Source organism: Macadamia integrifolia, chromosome 6, assembly GCF_013358625.1.
Source record: "Macadamia integrifolia cultivar HAES 741 chromosome 6, SCU_Mint_v3, whole genome shotgun sequence".
Taxonomy (NCBI): domain Eukaryota; kingdom Viridiplantae; phylum Streptophyta; class Magnoliopsida; order Proteales; family Proteaceae; genus Macadamia; species Macadamia integrifolia.
This window is the reverse complement of record NC_056562.1, coordinates 31,483,199-31,495,187: the sequence shown is the minus strand read 5'-3', so window position 1 is coordinate 31,495,187 and position 11,989 is coordinate 31,483,199. Positions and strand designations below refer to the sequence as shown.

At 36.1% G+C, this 11,989-nt stretch overlaps 2 protein-coding genes across 3 annotated transcripts in view; both read right to left on the bottom strand.

Annotated features, from left to right (window-relative positions):
- The window catches only part of LOC122081711 (ABC transporter B family member 28), an 8,701-nt gene extending 1,162 nt beyond the window's left edge, over positions 1-7,539 (bottom strand). The window contains exons 1-13 of one of the 2 annotated variants that reach the window (XR_006141168.1): positions 6,986-7,537; positions 6,353-6,540; positions 5,167-5,190; positions 3,618-3,719; positions 3,256-3,346; positions 2,700-2,800; positions 2,473-2,523; positions 2,251-2,379; positions 2,000-2,062; positions 1,640-1,919; positions 612-760; positions 431-520; positions 112-246 (exon numbers count right to left, since the gene is read on the bottom strand). Coding sequence is in view for 1 of the 2 variants with exons in the window: in XM_042648908.1 (XP_042504842.1) it covers positions 112-246; positions 431-520; positions 612-760; positions 1,640-1,919; positions 2,000-2,062; positions 2,251-2,379; positions 2,473-2,523; positions 2,700-2,800; positions 3,256-3,346; positions 3,618-3,719; positions 5,167-5,190; positions 6,353-6,540; positions 6,986-7,397 (1,815 nt within the window). In the remaining variant the exon portion in view is untranslated. Of the gene's footprint in view, positions 1-111; positions 247-430; positions 521-611; positions 761-1,639; positions 1,920-1,999; positions 2,063-2,250; positions 2,380-2,472; positions 2,524-2,699; positions 2,801-3,255; positions 3,347-3,617; positions 3,720-5,166; positions 5,191-6,352; positions 6,541-6,985 lie in introns of both variants that reach the window. The other variant, XM_042648908.1, reaches the window with a different exon arrangement.
- Positions 7,540-10,609: 3,070 nt separating this feature from the next.
- Positions 10,610-11,249, bottom strand: LOC122082218 (uncharacterized protein At1g24485-like). Its single transcript, XM_042649690.1, has 2 exons — positions 11,189-11,249; positions 10,610-11,073 (listed from the first exon to the last, which is right to left on the bottom strand). The coding sequence occupies exons 1-2, from the start codon at positions 11,247-11,249 to the stop codon at positions 10,610-10,612; spliced, it is 525 nt and encodes a 174-aa protein (XP_042505624.1).
- Positions 11,250-11,989: the final 740 nt, after the last annotated feature.

Genomic DNA, 11,989 nt, shown 5'->3' with positions numbered 1-11,989 from the left:
AAAAAAAAAAAAAGAAAAGAAAAGGGGGGAGGGGGGGTAAAGAAGGAAAAAAAAACTAGAGAACTTGCTAATGTGTAAAGTCCCCTACACAATCGTTCTAGAGAAACTAACCTGTGGAAGAGAAATTATGAATTCATGAGCATTTGCAGCTTTGGCTGCTCTAATCACATCATCCTTGGAAACATTATCATCCGGTAATCCATATGCAATATTTTCTCCAACAGAAACCGAGAATAGGACAGGCTCCTGCCATGGTTTTTCATTGACACGGAAAGATGTTTATAATGAAAGGACCATTTGCTGCACTCATAAAAGAAGATATCGAAAGAGCAGAGGACAAAGAAACAGGGGTACACATAGAAGATGAGAATATTTGCATAACATTATTGATCACAGAAGATTGTATGCTTTAGTCAACTGTGCAACATACCTGATTTACTATAGAGACAACACGAGCCCATTCACTCTTGTCAAATGTTCGAACATCCTCTCCTGCCACCGTAATACGGCCTCTTGTTGGCTGCAAACATAATATGGTAATTAATACAGATTACTGTTTCACCCACCCCAGGAAGAGGAAAATGGAATTTACAAAGAAAAAGAAATTACACCTCATAGAAGCGCGCCAATAGCTGTACAATTGTGCTTTTTCCTGCACCACTTGGACCAACAAGAGCTGTTACAGTCCCACATTCTAATGTTAAGTTAAGACCGTTCAGGATTTCCACGTCACGTCTCAAAGGATATGAGAAATACACATCTGTCGCACAAAACAAGGGGCATTAGCAGTAAACGGTGGAATAAGATTAAATGGCCAAGTACACTAGGTAAATAATTCTTTAAAAAGGTAAAACCATGGAAAATGCTTAAGTTGTTAAGTCATATAATGTTCTTTACAAGTGCAATCAGAGACAAAAACAAAATGCCAAGCCAGTTGAAGAACCATGATGAACCACATCTCTTCAGCACTGGATCCCAGATTTGACATGGTATATACATGAACAATACAAAACCTAAAGGTGAACAGCTGCAGAAAGGTCCAGTGAGCGGCTTAACATTTCACAGACCATATCATTTATATGCAGCAGGCCAGGAGGCCACAAGAAAGCATGGTAAGATCTTTGGAGCCAAATCAGAACTTCACCAAATCAAGGTATGCGCATATCTATCATGCTGGATAGTTGAATGATTTGGCTAGTTTAGAGCTAAAGGATCTGATCAGGTCTTATAAACTTTTGCATTATTAGCCAGCACACATGAATCAACAGTGTCAGTGACTAAGCCAAGACAGGGAAAGGGACTAAAATGATTAAGCACTTTTAGATAATCTGAAATAAGATTCATAGAGGTAATTAATTTTTTTTCCCTTTTATCATTGATATAAGATAAATTTACAAGGAGTGAACATTGATTGTAGGTAAGAGTGAAAAAACCAGGAAACTGTTTTCCTTTTTTCTTTGGGATTTGGAGGGGAGGGGAGAAATATACCTAGAAAGAGAACAGAATGTTACGAAGTGCAGCAAAATAATGGAAGAGAAGAGTAAAATATACAAATAAATAAATAAATAAATTCATAAAATGAGTAAAGTGCAATAGACTCTGTTTGAAAGATCATTTTTGAAATCCCCATCAAAGATACCTTCTAAGCATATGTCACCAGACCAAGCTAGACTACACCCACTACTAGATGATTTCAAGGCTGTCATGTACTGCATATTTAGAGCTTGATTTTTCTCAGCAGAACCATTGTCTTGGAATACTCTGAGACTGCCATCATCCACTTCTTTCTTTTGGAGTTCTCTTTCTAAACCACAAGCAAGGGACTCATCAATTTCAGTCCCCGATAGAACAGAATTAATACGCTCAATAGCAGCAAGAGTTCCACGAAGATCACCAAATGTGTTAACCAACCCTTGAACCTGAAATCCTTATTGCATGAGATATGGAATGTAGGAAATAAATGGGTTAATTAGCATTACCAAGGAGCAGAATGACTCACAGCAAAAGTTAATGTGAAAGTATATCCAATAAAAGAAGCCACGGTTCCAATAGAGAGTTCACCCTGTAAACCCAACTTCTACAGTTAAAAATTTTAACACAAAAAAAATCAGAAATAATTTCTGACAGGATGGGTTTGGAATGACTGAGAGTACATATTAATTTGAAGAGAGAGAACACTTCAGTACAGGATCAGAATGTACCATACAAAACCATATTAAAGATCCTTAAAGGTAGGATGGTCATGCTTACTGCCTTCACTTTGCTTCCTCCTAGACAGTATAAGGCCATCAAAGAAATATAAACTACAACTCTAGTCAGGGATTCATTTGCAGATTTGGAAGTTCCCAGCCTTATGCCACTAGTCTGGAAAGCAAGAACCTGCCAAACATCACAAATGAAGAAAATTAGAGGTTCCAAAGGACATTAATACATCTGTAATTTTATTTTATTTTATGAATATCCGAAACTTACCTGATTACCAAACATCGCCATCTGACGCTTCTCACCACCGAAAGATCTAACCTGCAGAAATTGTTAGTGTTAAATTCAACAATAAAGAAGTAGAGTAACTAGATTTATTTCATTCACCAATGAAAAATTCCAGCCTTGATGAAGACATAAAAAAAAATAAAAAATAAAATTCCTGGCACTTGCAAAATCCGAAAGAAGAAAAAACCATTCAAGTAAGTAAATCTTACGGTACGAATAGCTGAAAATGTTTCAGTTGCACAATCGGACATGGATGCTTGTGCCTTTCCATGAGCTTTGAAGACAGGTATGGTTGACCGTTTGTATACAGCTAGTGAATGAAACATATTAATATGAGTAGCACAAGCCACAAGGTTGAATAAAAAAATACTATCATAATTTTCAAATTAGAGTAAGCAAGGATATGAACCTTTTTTAAGAAGAAAATTCAAAAAATGAGTTGATACATTTACCAAAATATGTCAATACAAAAGATCTGTTAAATTTTCATTTTGGAGAAAACAACTATGATTCATTTGAAATCAAAATCAAATTATTGGGAGAACTCAGAACTCTTTCAGAAAATTTGACTCAAATTGATTTCCTTCAGTTGAGCGAGATACAGGTTATGAAAACCAAAAACACAAGTTCCAGAAGAGGACAAAAACCTAAAAAGAAAAACCAGTTTTATCATACTAATATGGTAAACTGATGATTCTCATCGACCACTTGAATCTAAAGAACCAGTGGGCACTTTAACCCAATATTTTGAAAGAGAAATCTTACCAACTAATAAGGACACTGAAAGCATCAGTAGCCCCAGAATTGGAGCTAGCTGGGGAGAGAGAACAAAGAGTATGCTTAATGTTCCCACAACCTGCAGGATCAAAGGAAGAGTCAAGCAATCAAATATAATAAAACTGGAGGGCAGAAAAGACTGAGATCAAACAAATCTGATACTCATAGAAAAAATATTGAATACAGCATGGCAAATTTTGTGAAGGGGTAATAAGATAAAAGAAGTAACACAGTAACGTAAGCAGACCATGCAAGTAATGTAGTGAACGAAAAATAAGTTGGAAAAATTTTGTTACTTTGAAAAGAAGATATCCAGTCCATATAGAAATAACAGGTATAGAGTATCTTGCCTCGGAAAGTGCTCTAAAACCACGATCCCTTGAAATGTTTTCACTAACAATATCTTTGAGAGAACCCAAATCAGACGTTATCAAACCATTCAACTCACCAACCTGCACAAGACCACAAAGAAAATAGTTATCAAACATCAGTTAGGCCAGAATGATAGCATGCACGTACGAGGAAACAGAAGTCAATATCATAGAGGACAGAAAAGAGGAGATGAAAAAGAACTGCCATGGATTATGACATGCAGCAAAGAGAAACCTGGAAACCTTTCGACTGCTCAGCATGATGAATTCAGATTTCACACCCCCCCCCCCAAAAAAAAAAAAAAAAGTGTGATGAATTCAGATCATTGATGAAAGGAAAATATACTGCACACTTGATCCATTATTTTTAGAAGACTAACAGATTGATGCCTCTTAACCCCCAAAACTCGAATTGTACAAAAAATGCACCAGTAAAGGAAGTCTGTAACAATCATTATTCTGGTTTAGTCACTTTTATTGACAATTCCTTTCTTAATTTCAATGCCTTACTGAGATGTAACATTTGAATGCTTATCTGTAAGAGTTAAACACATTTGTGTTAGGATTCTCCAAGCTCAGGCTTAACTCAACTTACCATTCAACTGATCCAAGCATAAGTTGAAAAAAATAAGGGGAGAGGGGAAATAGTGGTTTTTAGCGTTTACGACATTTTGGTTGCCAGGCGACAACCACCTTGTTGACACAAGTAGACCATCATCAGTCCGATTCAGATAATATTTTACCAAATCTGTCCCAAAATATAGAGGTAATTCTAAGGGGAAAACATGCTTTAAGGTTCTTCCTTATGTGGGTAATGCAAGAGTGTAACTTGCTAAGTTAGACAAAAATAAAATCCCATGTTGGCAGCGATGTATAATACGGTAAACCTCAAGACTGGCTGGTTGGGTTTGGGTTCGCCCAAACCTGAGTGGTCAGTTTATCCAATGTTAGCATCTTGGACGCCCCCTTACTCAACAACTGGCCCCATACAATTGGTACTGTAGGGGCTCATAATAGCTAAAAAAATTGTTTATATTAAATCAATAAAGGGCCTGCTTCTGTTCGTAGAGGAATATAATGGCTGCAAGTTGAAAAAATTTAAGGTCACACAAGTTTGGTGAAATCAGCGGGTCCAGTCCATTTTGGCCCACACTTCAAAGAACATTTAGCTGGTGAGAGAATAAAAAAATATAGCCACCGCATTGTGGAGTGGGGATATATTGTTTATTATTATAGTTGACAAACTAATCGACTGGTTTGAATATGTTGCTTTTAGAGCAAGACTGAAGCCCTAGGCCATGAGAAAACTGCATTGATGAAATTTTGTTTGGCAAGCTCTAGTTACTGCATAACCAAAATCGGCCAAAAAAGAAGATATTCACAAGCGAGGCTTGACATTTGCAGCAGCTGATTTTGGGAGTTAATATATGATTTTATAAGGCATATTGCGAACATTTATCTCAACCCTACAACTTTTACACCATTAGTTGAATTGGAAAACCTTGAAAATAAATGAAGATATTCATACCTTGTGTCGATCAAAAAACTCCATCTGCAGTAAGAATAAAAGAACATAGTCAAATTTCAGAACAACCAAATAAATATATTTCTGCTTAAGTCTTAAATAAATGAACAAACAAGTCACACAGCACTGCATAAGGATCCCATATCTTAAATGATAGCCAAATAAATACAACTTAAAATGCAAATTAATAACTGACAATAAAATTTTAAGATAGGCACTGGCCAAGAATCCACCCAGGGAAGTTACAGTCAAACCATTTCATAGACCAAATAAAGTTCAGAAGGAAGGGAACAAGAAAAAGGTTTCATCCAAAGAAAAAGGAAACAGTAATGCTAACCTGTGTAGCATGATCTCTTGAAGAGACTCTCTTCGAAATAGATGAAAGGAACCTTGTCAAACACATCTCAGATTCTGAAACCCTGTGCACTATGGAATCCCACTCCCAAGTTTCATTTTTCCTTTCTTTTCCTTTACCTCTATTTTAACAACAAACTAGCATATATCATAGGTTATTACATTATAGCTTATCCACATGTGACAAATATGGTCCAAACATAAAACTCGTGAGACATTTATGACCCGTTTGATAATGTTTATGTCGTTTCTGTTTCAAGAAAAAGCAGAAACATAAATTTCCGTTTCTAGAAATAGAAACGGAATCGAAAGTGTTTGATAAGTCATGTTTCTAGAAGTCGATAGTAACCAGCGAAAGAATGGCCACGAGTCGTTTCCAGAAACGGCGAAACAAGAACTTTCTTGTTTCGCCTGGATCGTTTCTTGAACCATAAATAGGTAGAAATTTCTATTTCTATTTCTGAAAACAAGTGAAACGAAACAGTTTTATCAAACGCTTTTTGTTCCATTTCTGCTGTTTCTGGACACAGAAATGGCAGAAACGCGTTTCTTGAAACGTTATCAAACGGGCCCTTAATGTTTGATCCTGTACAAATTACAATGCATAATAATGTATGGAATGAATTATTATCTTCCACATTGTTTACAGATATCCAAGTCCAGGAATCCAATCTCTAGGATATAACAAGTTCAACACTTAGCATCCATGTCAGATAATGACATATAGACACACAACCCATATAAAGGCAACACGGATGATAACAAACTACTTAACTGCAAAAATACGTATCATGTTAGAATTAGACTTCCTTGTAAAAGAAAGAATTGGTTTTACCTTCTGAATCAATATCCTTCTAAAGACATGAGCTCTTAAGGCTGCCATAACCTTCTCCCATATGGTGCTCATGTTTATTACGAAAATAACTGTAAAAATCGGCTCCAACATGTACAAAACTCCAACCTTACTAAGCAGCTTCCATAAAGGCTCTGGTCTTACCCCTATGAGTACTTCAAAAAATCTCCCTGTAGAAAAAAAAATAATAATAATAAAAAATAAAAAAAATAAAAAAATCCAACAACAACAACAACAGCGTGTAACCACTTAAGTGAGGAATGAGTATATCTATATGTTACCAACTGAACATGTGAAGCTTTTTTTTTTTTTTCTTTCAATTTCCAGTAATTTGAGGGACACTTTTCATGTAAATTCGCAATTATGAAAACCCAAAACCCAAAGGGGGTGGGGAAGCTCAGGGAACATTCAATTTCTTTTGAACTGAGTATCAGAAAAGTTCCAGGGTAAATTCCCTTGCCCTGTATTTCGATTTCTAGACATATTCATTTTCAGTATTACACAACCTTTTCTGCAACATGAAACCAAATCAATATTTAGAAGTTCTATGTAGTAGGTTCAACAAGCCCTCATAAAGAACGAAAAGAATTGAGCAAGGATCCAACAAATTCCTACCTGAAAAGATGGGCATCGAAAGAGTACAAGATGTGCAACCTATAAGTGTGACAATTGAAACAGCAACCCTTAACTTGTGGCGAAGCAAAAGACTCCAAACAAGACTCCAACTTATAGTAGTCGAAGACTGAGCATATGCAGGCGGCGAGTTCAAACCCTCAAGTTTGGGATTATTTTCGCTTACACTGGGTTCAGAAGCTGGAGCCGATACGTAAGCAGCAGAGCAAACACCCTTGAATGGTGTTCTTGGCGAAGTAGGGAGACTTGAGGAGAAGAACTTCAATGACAGTTGGCGGGAGATGCTCCTAGGCCGCGATAGAGGGAATTGGGCTCTGTGGATTCTGCGAGGATAGCTTTTTGGAAGTGGGGAGAGATTGAGATTGGCCGGAAGGTGAAGATTTGCAGACGCCATGGACGCAGCTCCTCTTGTCTTCTGAGTTGGACTTGTTTGAAGCGGAGAGAATTCGTCTCGCTTTCCCGAGTTTCGGGATGTTGGAAAGATCAATAATTTACGACAAAACTTCACAGTATCCGCCACCGATTAGTTGCTACCTGGAAAACGATATCAAGTTGGTAACAGCCAATACCAACCCAAATTGACTGAGGTTCACTTGGACAAGTTTCTTTACATGATGCGTGTGGAGCACTCCATAGGCGATAGGTGTCATCGCAGTGCACTAGGATGGGTATTTTCGCCCTTATCAATCGGATAATAACTACGGACCCGTTTGATAACGTTTTTATCGTTTCTGTTTCAAGAAACGGCAGAAACATAAATTTTTGTTTTTAGAAACAGAAATGGAATTGAAGGTGTTTGATAAGTCATGTTTTTAGAAGTCGATAGTAACCAATGAAATAATGGTCACAAGTCGTTTCCAGAAATGACGAAACAAGTCAACTTGTTTCGCCTAGGTCGTTTCTTAAATCATAAATAAGTAAAAATTTCTATTTCTATTTCTGAAAATAAGTGAAACGAAACAGTTTTATCAAATGTTTTTTACTCCGTTTCTGCTGTTTCTGGAAACAGAAAGGACAGAAATGCGTTTCTTGAAACGTTATCAAACGGGCCCTACATCATCACCTTAGGATTCAACTAAGGGTGTCAAATGGTTTAGTTTCAGTTATTCGATTCAATTTTGGTTTGATTACATTTTGATAAGATGCAAATTAAAATAGAACTCGATAGGAATCCGTTAAAATCAATATTGTATTCAGTCTAGTTTTGTCAATTTCTATTTGATTTTCGTTATCTAGGATGTATATAATTTTCGTTATCAGAGCCATGTGAGCACTGCAGTTAAAGGAAATCTTCCGTATCTTGATCTAGAGTATCTCAGAAGACAACTGATCGTGAAGTTGGATGTGTACTCATTCGGGGTGGTTTTATTTGAAGTCTTTTGTGGAAAGACTTGTAATTGATACACCCTTCCATCAAAGATGGTTGGCTTGGCTGAATGGGCAATGAATTGGGAAAAGAGAGGGCAATTAGAGCAAATAATAGATCCTTAAGCTTTGCATCTAGTTGGTTCTTGAACTTCTTTGTTTATTCCCCCTCTGTTTCTGTTTGCCGTTAAGTGAAGGCGTTGAAGCATATCTTGGGAATCGATTTTTAGCCTTTAGGCACAAGAATATTTGATTACAAAAAAAAAAAAATGTAGTTGTGGAGGAAGCCATGATTTTGACTATGTAAATCTTGTAACTGGTCGGTTGAATCATAAGTTAAAAAGGGGCATATTAGGTGCACTAAGGCTCCCACATATGCAAGATGGGGAGGGAGGGGGAATACACAACCCTACCTCGAGAATGTCAAGAAGCTATTTCAATAGCTTGATCACCAGGTTGCAACATTCGTACCTTTACACTTGGATCAAATATGCCCATGGATTATAAGTTACTTCTGAGAAATGCCAATTAATGTAAAAAAGGGATTGCAGTTGCTAGAATATTGGGATGTAGGAAAAAAAAATTGGGAATTTGGTTTCAATATCAGTACCTTTTTGAAGTGACCACGAAGGTTCATTTTGTGTCCCTAACTCACTATTCCTATCATGATTTGTAATCTCAGATTTGGATTCACAAGGGAAAAAAAAAAACAGATTGAATTGATATCGGTTGAGAGTGATCCCAATTCTTGATCATACCGATACCAATCCACTAATACAACCCAAGAGTAAAAAAATAACTAAAAAAATAAGAAGTAAATCTATCTGATCCAATCCCATCCAGATCAGTATCAGTCAAGATCAATCGTGAGATAACGAACCTTGATCCCAATGAGGATGAGGTATAACTTCGCAAGTGAAGTGTTATTTCTTCATTTTGTCCAATCATTAAGGACTTGATTATTATGAATTAATACCTTGGATATTAATTCATAATGGATCGATCTTATTCTATAGGAATACCTCGGATATGATACAAAATGGATCTAATTTTATCATTGATCATTATTTATTTTATTTAATTCCATTTTACTGACCTTTAGAAGAAAAGAAAAAAAAAAAAAAAATCCTCGATGTGCATGTTACTCCAAATTTATAATTTTTTTTAACAAAGAATCAAATTTATTAAAAGAAATCTAAGGAACAGAAACCCTTACTCAGAAAAAGCAAAGTTTACAAGTCCAGAGTGGTTGACCCCGCCAGACACAGACACAGGAGAGACTAAAAACAGCAACATCAGAAGCTAAAAAAATGAACTATCCTATTGGAAGCAAGAGAAAGAAAACTTAAAACATCAAGATCAAAACCTGAAATCATACACAGAATATCATCTACTTCAGATAAGGTACTTGTACCAGAATCATTCTCATATTTTGCATGATCCACACATGGAATCCACTCAATCTCTCTTCTTAAAATAGACAATGTCATCTACTTGCTTTATTTTGCGACTTAAACTCTTACATCATTGGCTACAAGAAGAACATAAATGTTTAGATATCAGACATGGCATATACATACAAAGAATGGATGGGTGCTTAAATTAAGGTGGCTAACCTGTCTTCGTTGCTGCTGCAAGTTTAGCTTTTTTTTCCTTGTGGCGAAAATATAATATTATTGCCACGATTAACATGAAACCGCTGGTGGAACCAACAGGGGCTACAATTTTTGTTGACATCCGTGGGTTCCTTCTGCTCTTTACGGTTACCGAAACATTTGGTACCGGTGGCGGTGGAGGTGAAAAATAATCATATGGTAAATAATATGGGGTTGTTAAAGTATCATCAGATGATGGAGTCCCAGAGCCTGAAAAGTTGTTATCTGCGAGCAGGTTCCTTCAAGAGAGAGAGAGAGAGAGAGACGAACGATTAGTTTAGTTAAGTAAATGAAAATTTTAAAAGATATATGAGGAATGTGTTCAATGAGAGAAACCTACAGCTCTTTAAGGTTGGGGAGATCGCCTAGAAAATAAGGAATATTAACTGTTATGTTGTTGTTGTGGACATCTCTGCGAATGTGGTAGAACGTTAGGAAAGAAGGATAGCAATTAAAATTTTATGAAGAAATGTTCTTGGGGTCACTCACACGGGGTGTTTAGTGCTCTTATTTCATTGATTTCGATGAAAGTTCGTCATTAGTGAAAAATGAAAGAAAAAAAGAATGTTATAAAGTAGTTTTTGACTCACATGGTAGAAGCCAAGCTCCTCACTTCAAGAGCTGATATGAAGGGGAGTTGATTGGGGTGTGTTTGGGCTAAGCACACACTTATAGCATCCACCTTTACATTATAGATGGATACCTTGGAAACAAGTTCTTCACTTGAAGTTACCACAGTTGTTCTTTTGTTGCCATTGAAATGAAGATCAAAGGAAGGTGGAGATGACTTGTTATCATAGTTACCATAGTAAAAGCTTGCACGAACTAGAAATTTTTCTCCATTGGTGGCATTGATTGAGTAACAATTCTTCTTATTGTGAGTTGGGAACACTCGAAGTGTGTTCATCACATGCGAGATGGAATTAGAATTAGATGTCTGAACCACTGCGTTCTTACCTGTTTGAATGAAGGGGTCATCTCCACTCCACTTGATCCCTTTCTCGTCTGTGTAAACATTACTGCTTCCACCACAATCTATGCTTACAAATACTACAAAATTTTGATAACAAATCAGAAATTAATCAAAACAAAAGAAAAGAGAGAGAGAGAGAGGAGAAGATAGGTAAATGGACTGGGACATGGAAGGAATGCATATGCTGCTCACCTTGTGCAGAAGCAGCGATTGCAAGTAGAGATAGAAGAAGGAAGAAAAGTTGGTTGGCCATGCTCATAGGTGGTGAGTATTTCATGGCCTCCTCAAATATAACTTAGAGACTTTGACCTTCTACAACCTTATTATAATTTACATAATCTAATAAAGAATGGCATACCATAATGTCTGCAACCTTAACCCTTTTTGCGGAGAGGTTATTTTCTGAACAAATAATTATCCCTATATCGGAGCAAATATTTTCACAAGAATTAATTAAGATCTCTATCGCGTTTACTAAAAAAAGAAAAAGAAAACAAAAAATTGGACGTGGCCTACTTGGTAATATAAAATTTTTTTAATGAAATTTCTGTGATTGACTTTTTTTTTTTTTTTAATATATTCTTTATTTATTAAGGAAGACATCATGTGAGCTTCTCCTTAACATTTGTTTCAAATTTAGAGGAAGTTTTTATCACTCCACTTTACTTGTCTTGTATATACTTTACCCCTTTCTCTGAACTATTTCTTTCATTGCCCCCATAAAAAACAAACTCATCCTAGTTTTCGTCAGTATCTTTCTTCACAAAATAAGAAGCTGATTAGTTCTTGTGAGGGTAAGGGTGTGAATTGCAAATCAAAATTATTTTCAAAATCAAATTGAATCGTTTAAACTGAAATCAATAAATCGTTTACTAATTAGCTGGTTTTGGCTTTATAAAGTGAAACTATTTAGTTTAGTTTTGAACCGATTAAAATCTTTTAGAATTCACTATATAACTGATGAGCACATTTATGTTTGAAATCTAGGGTAAA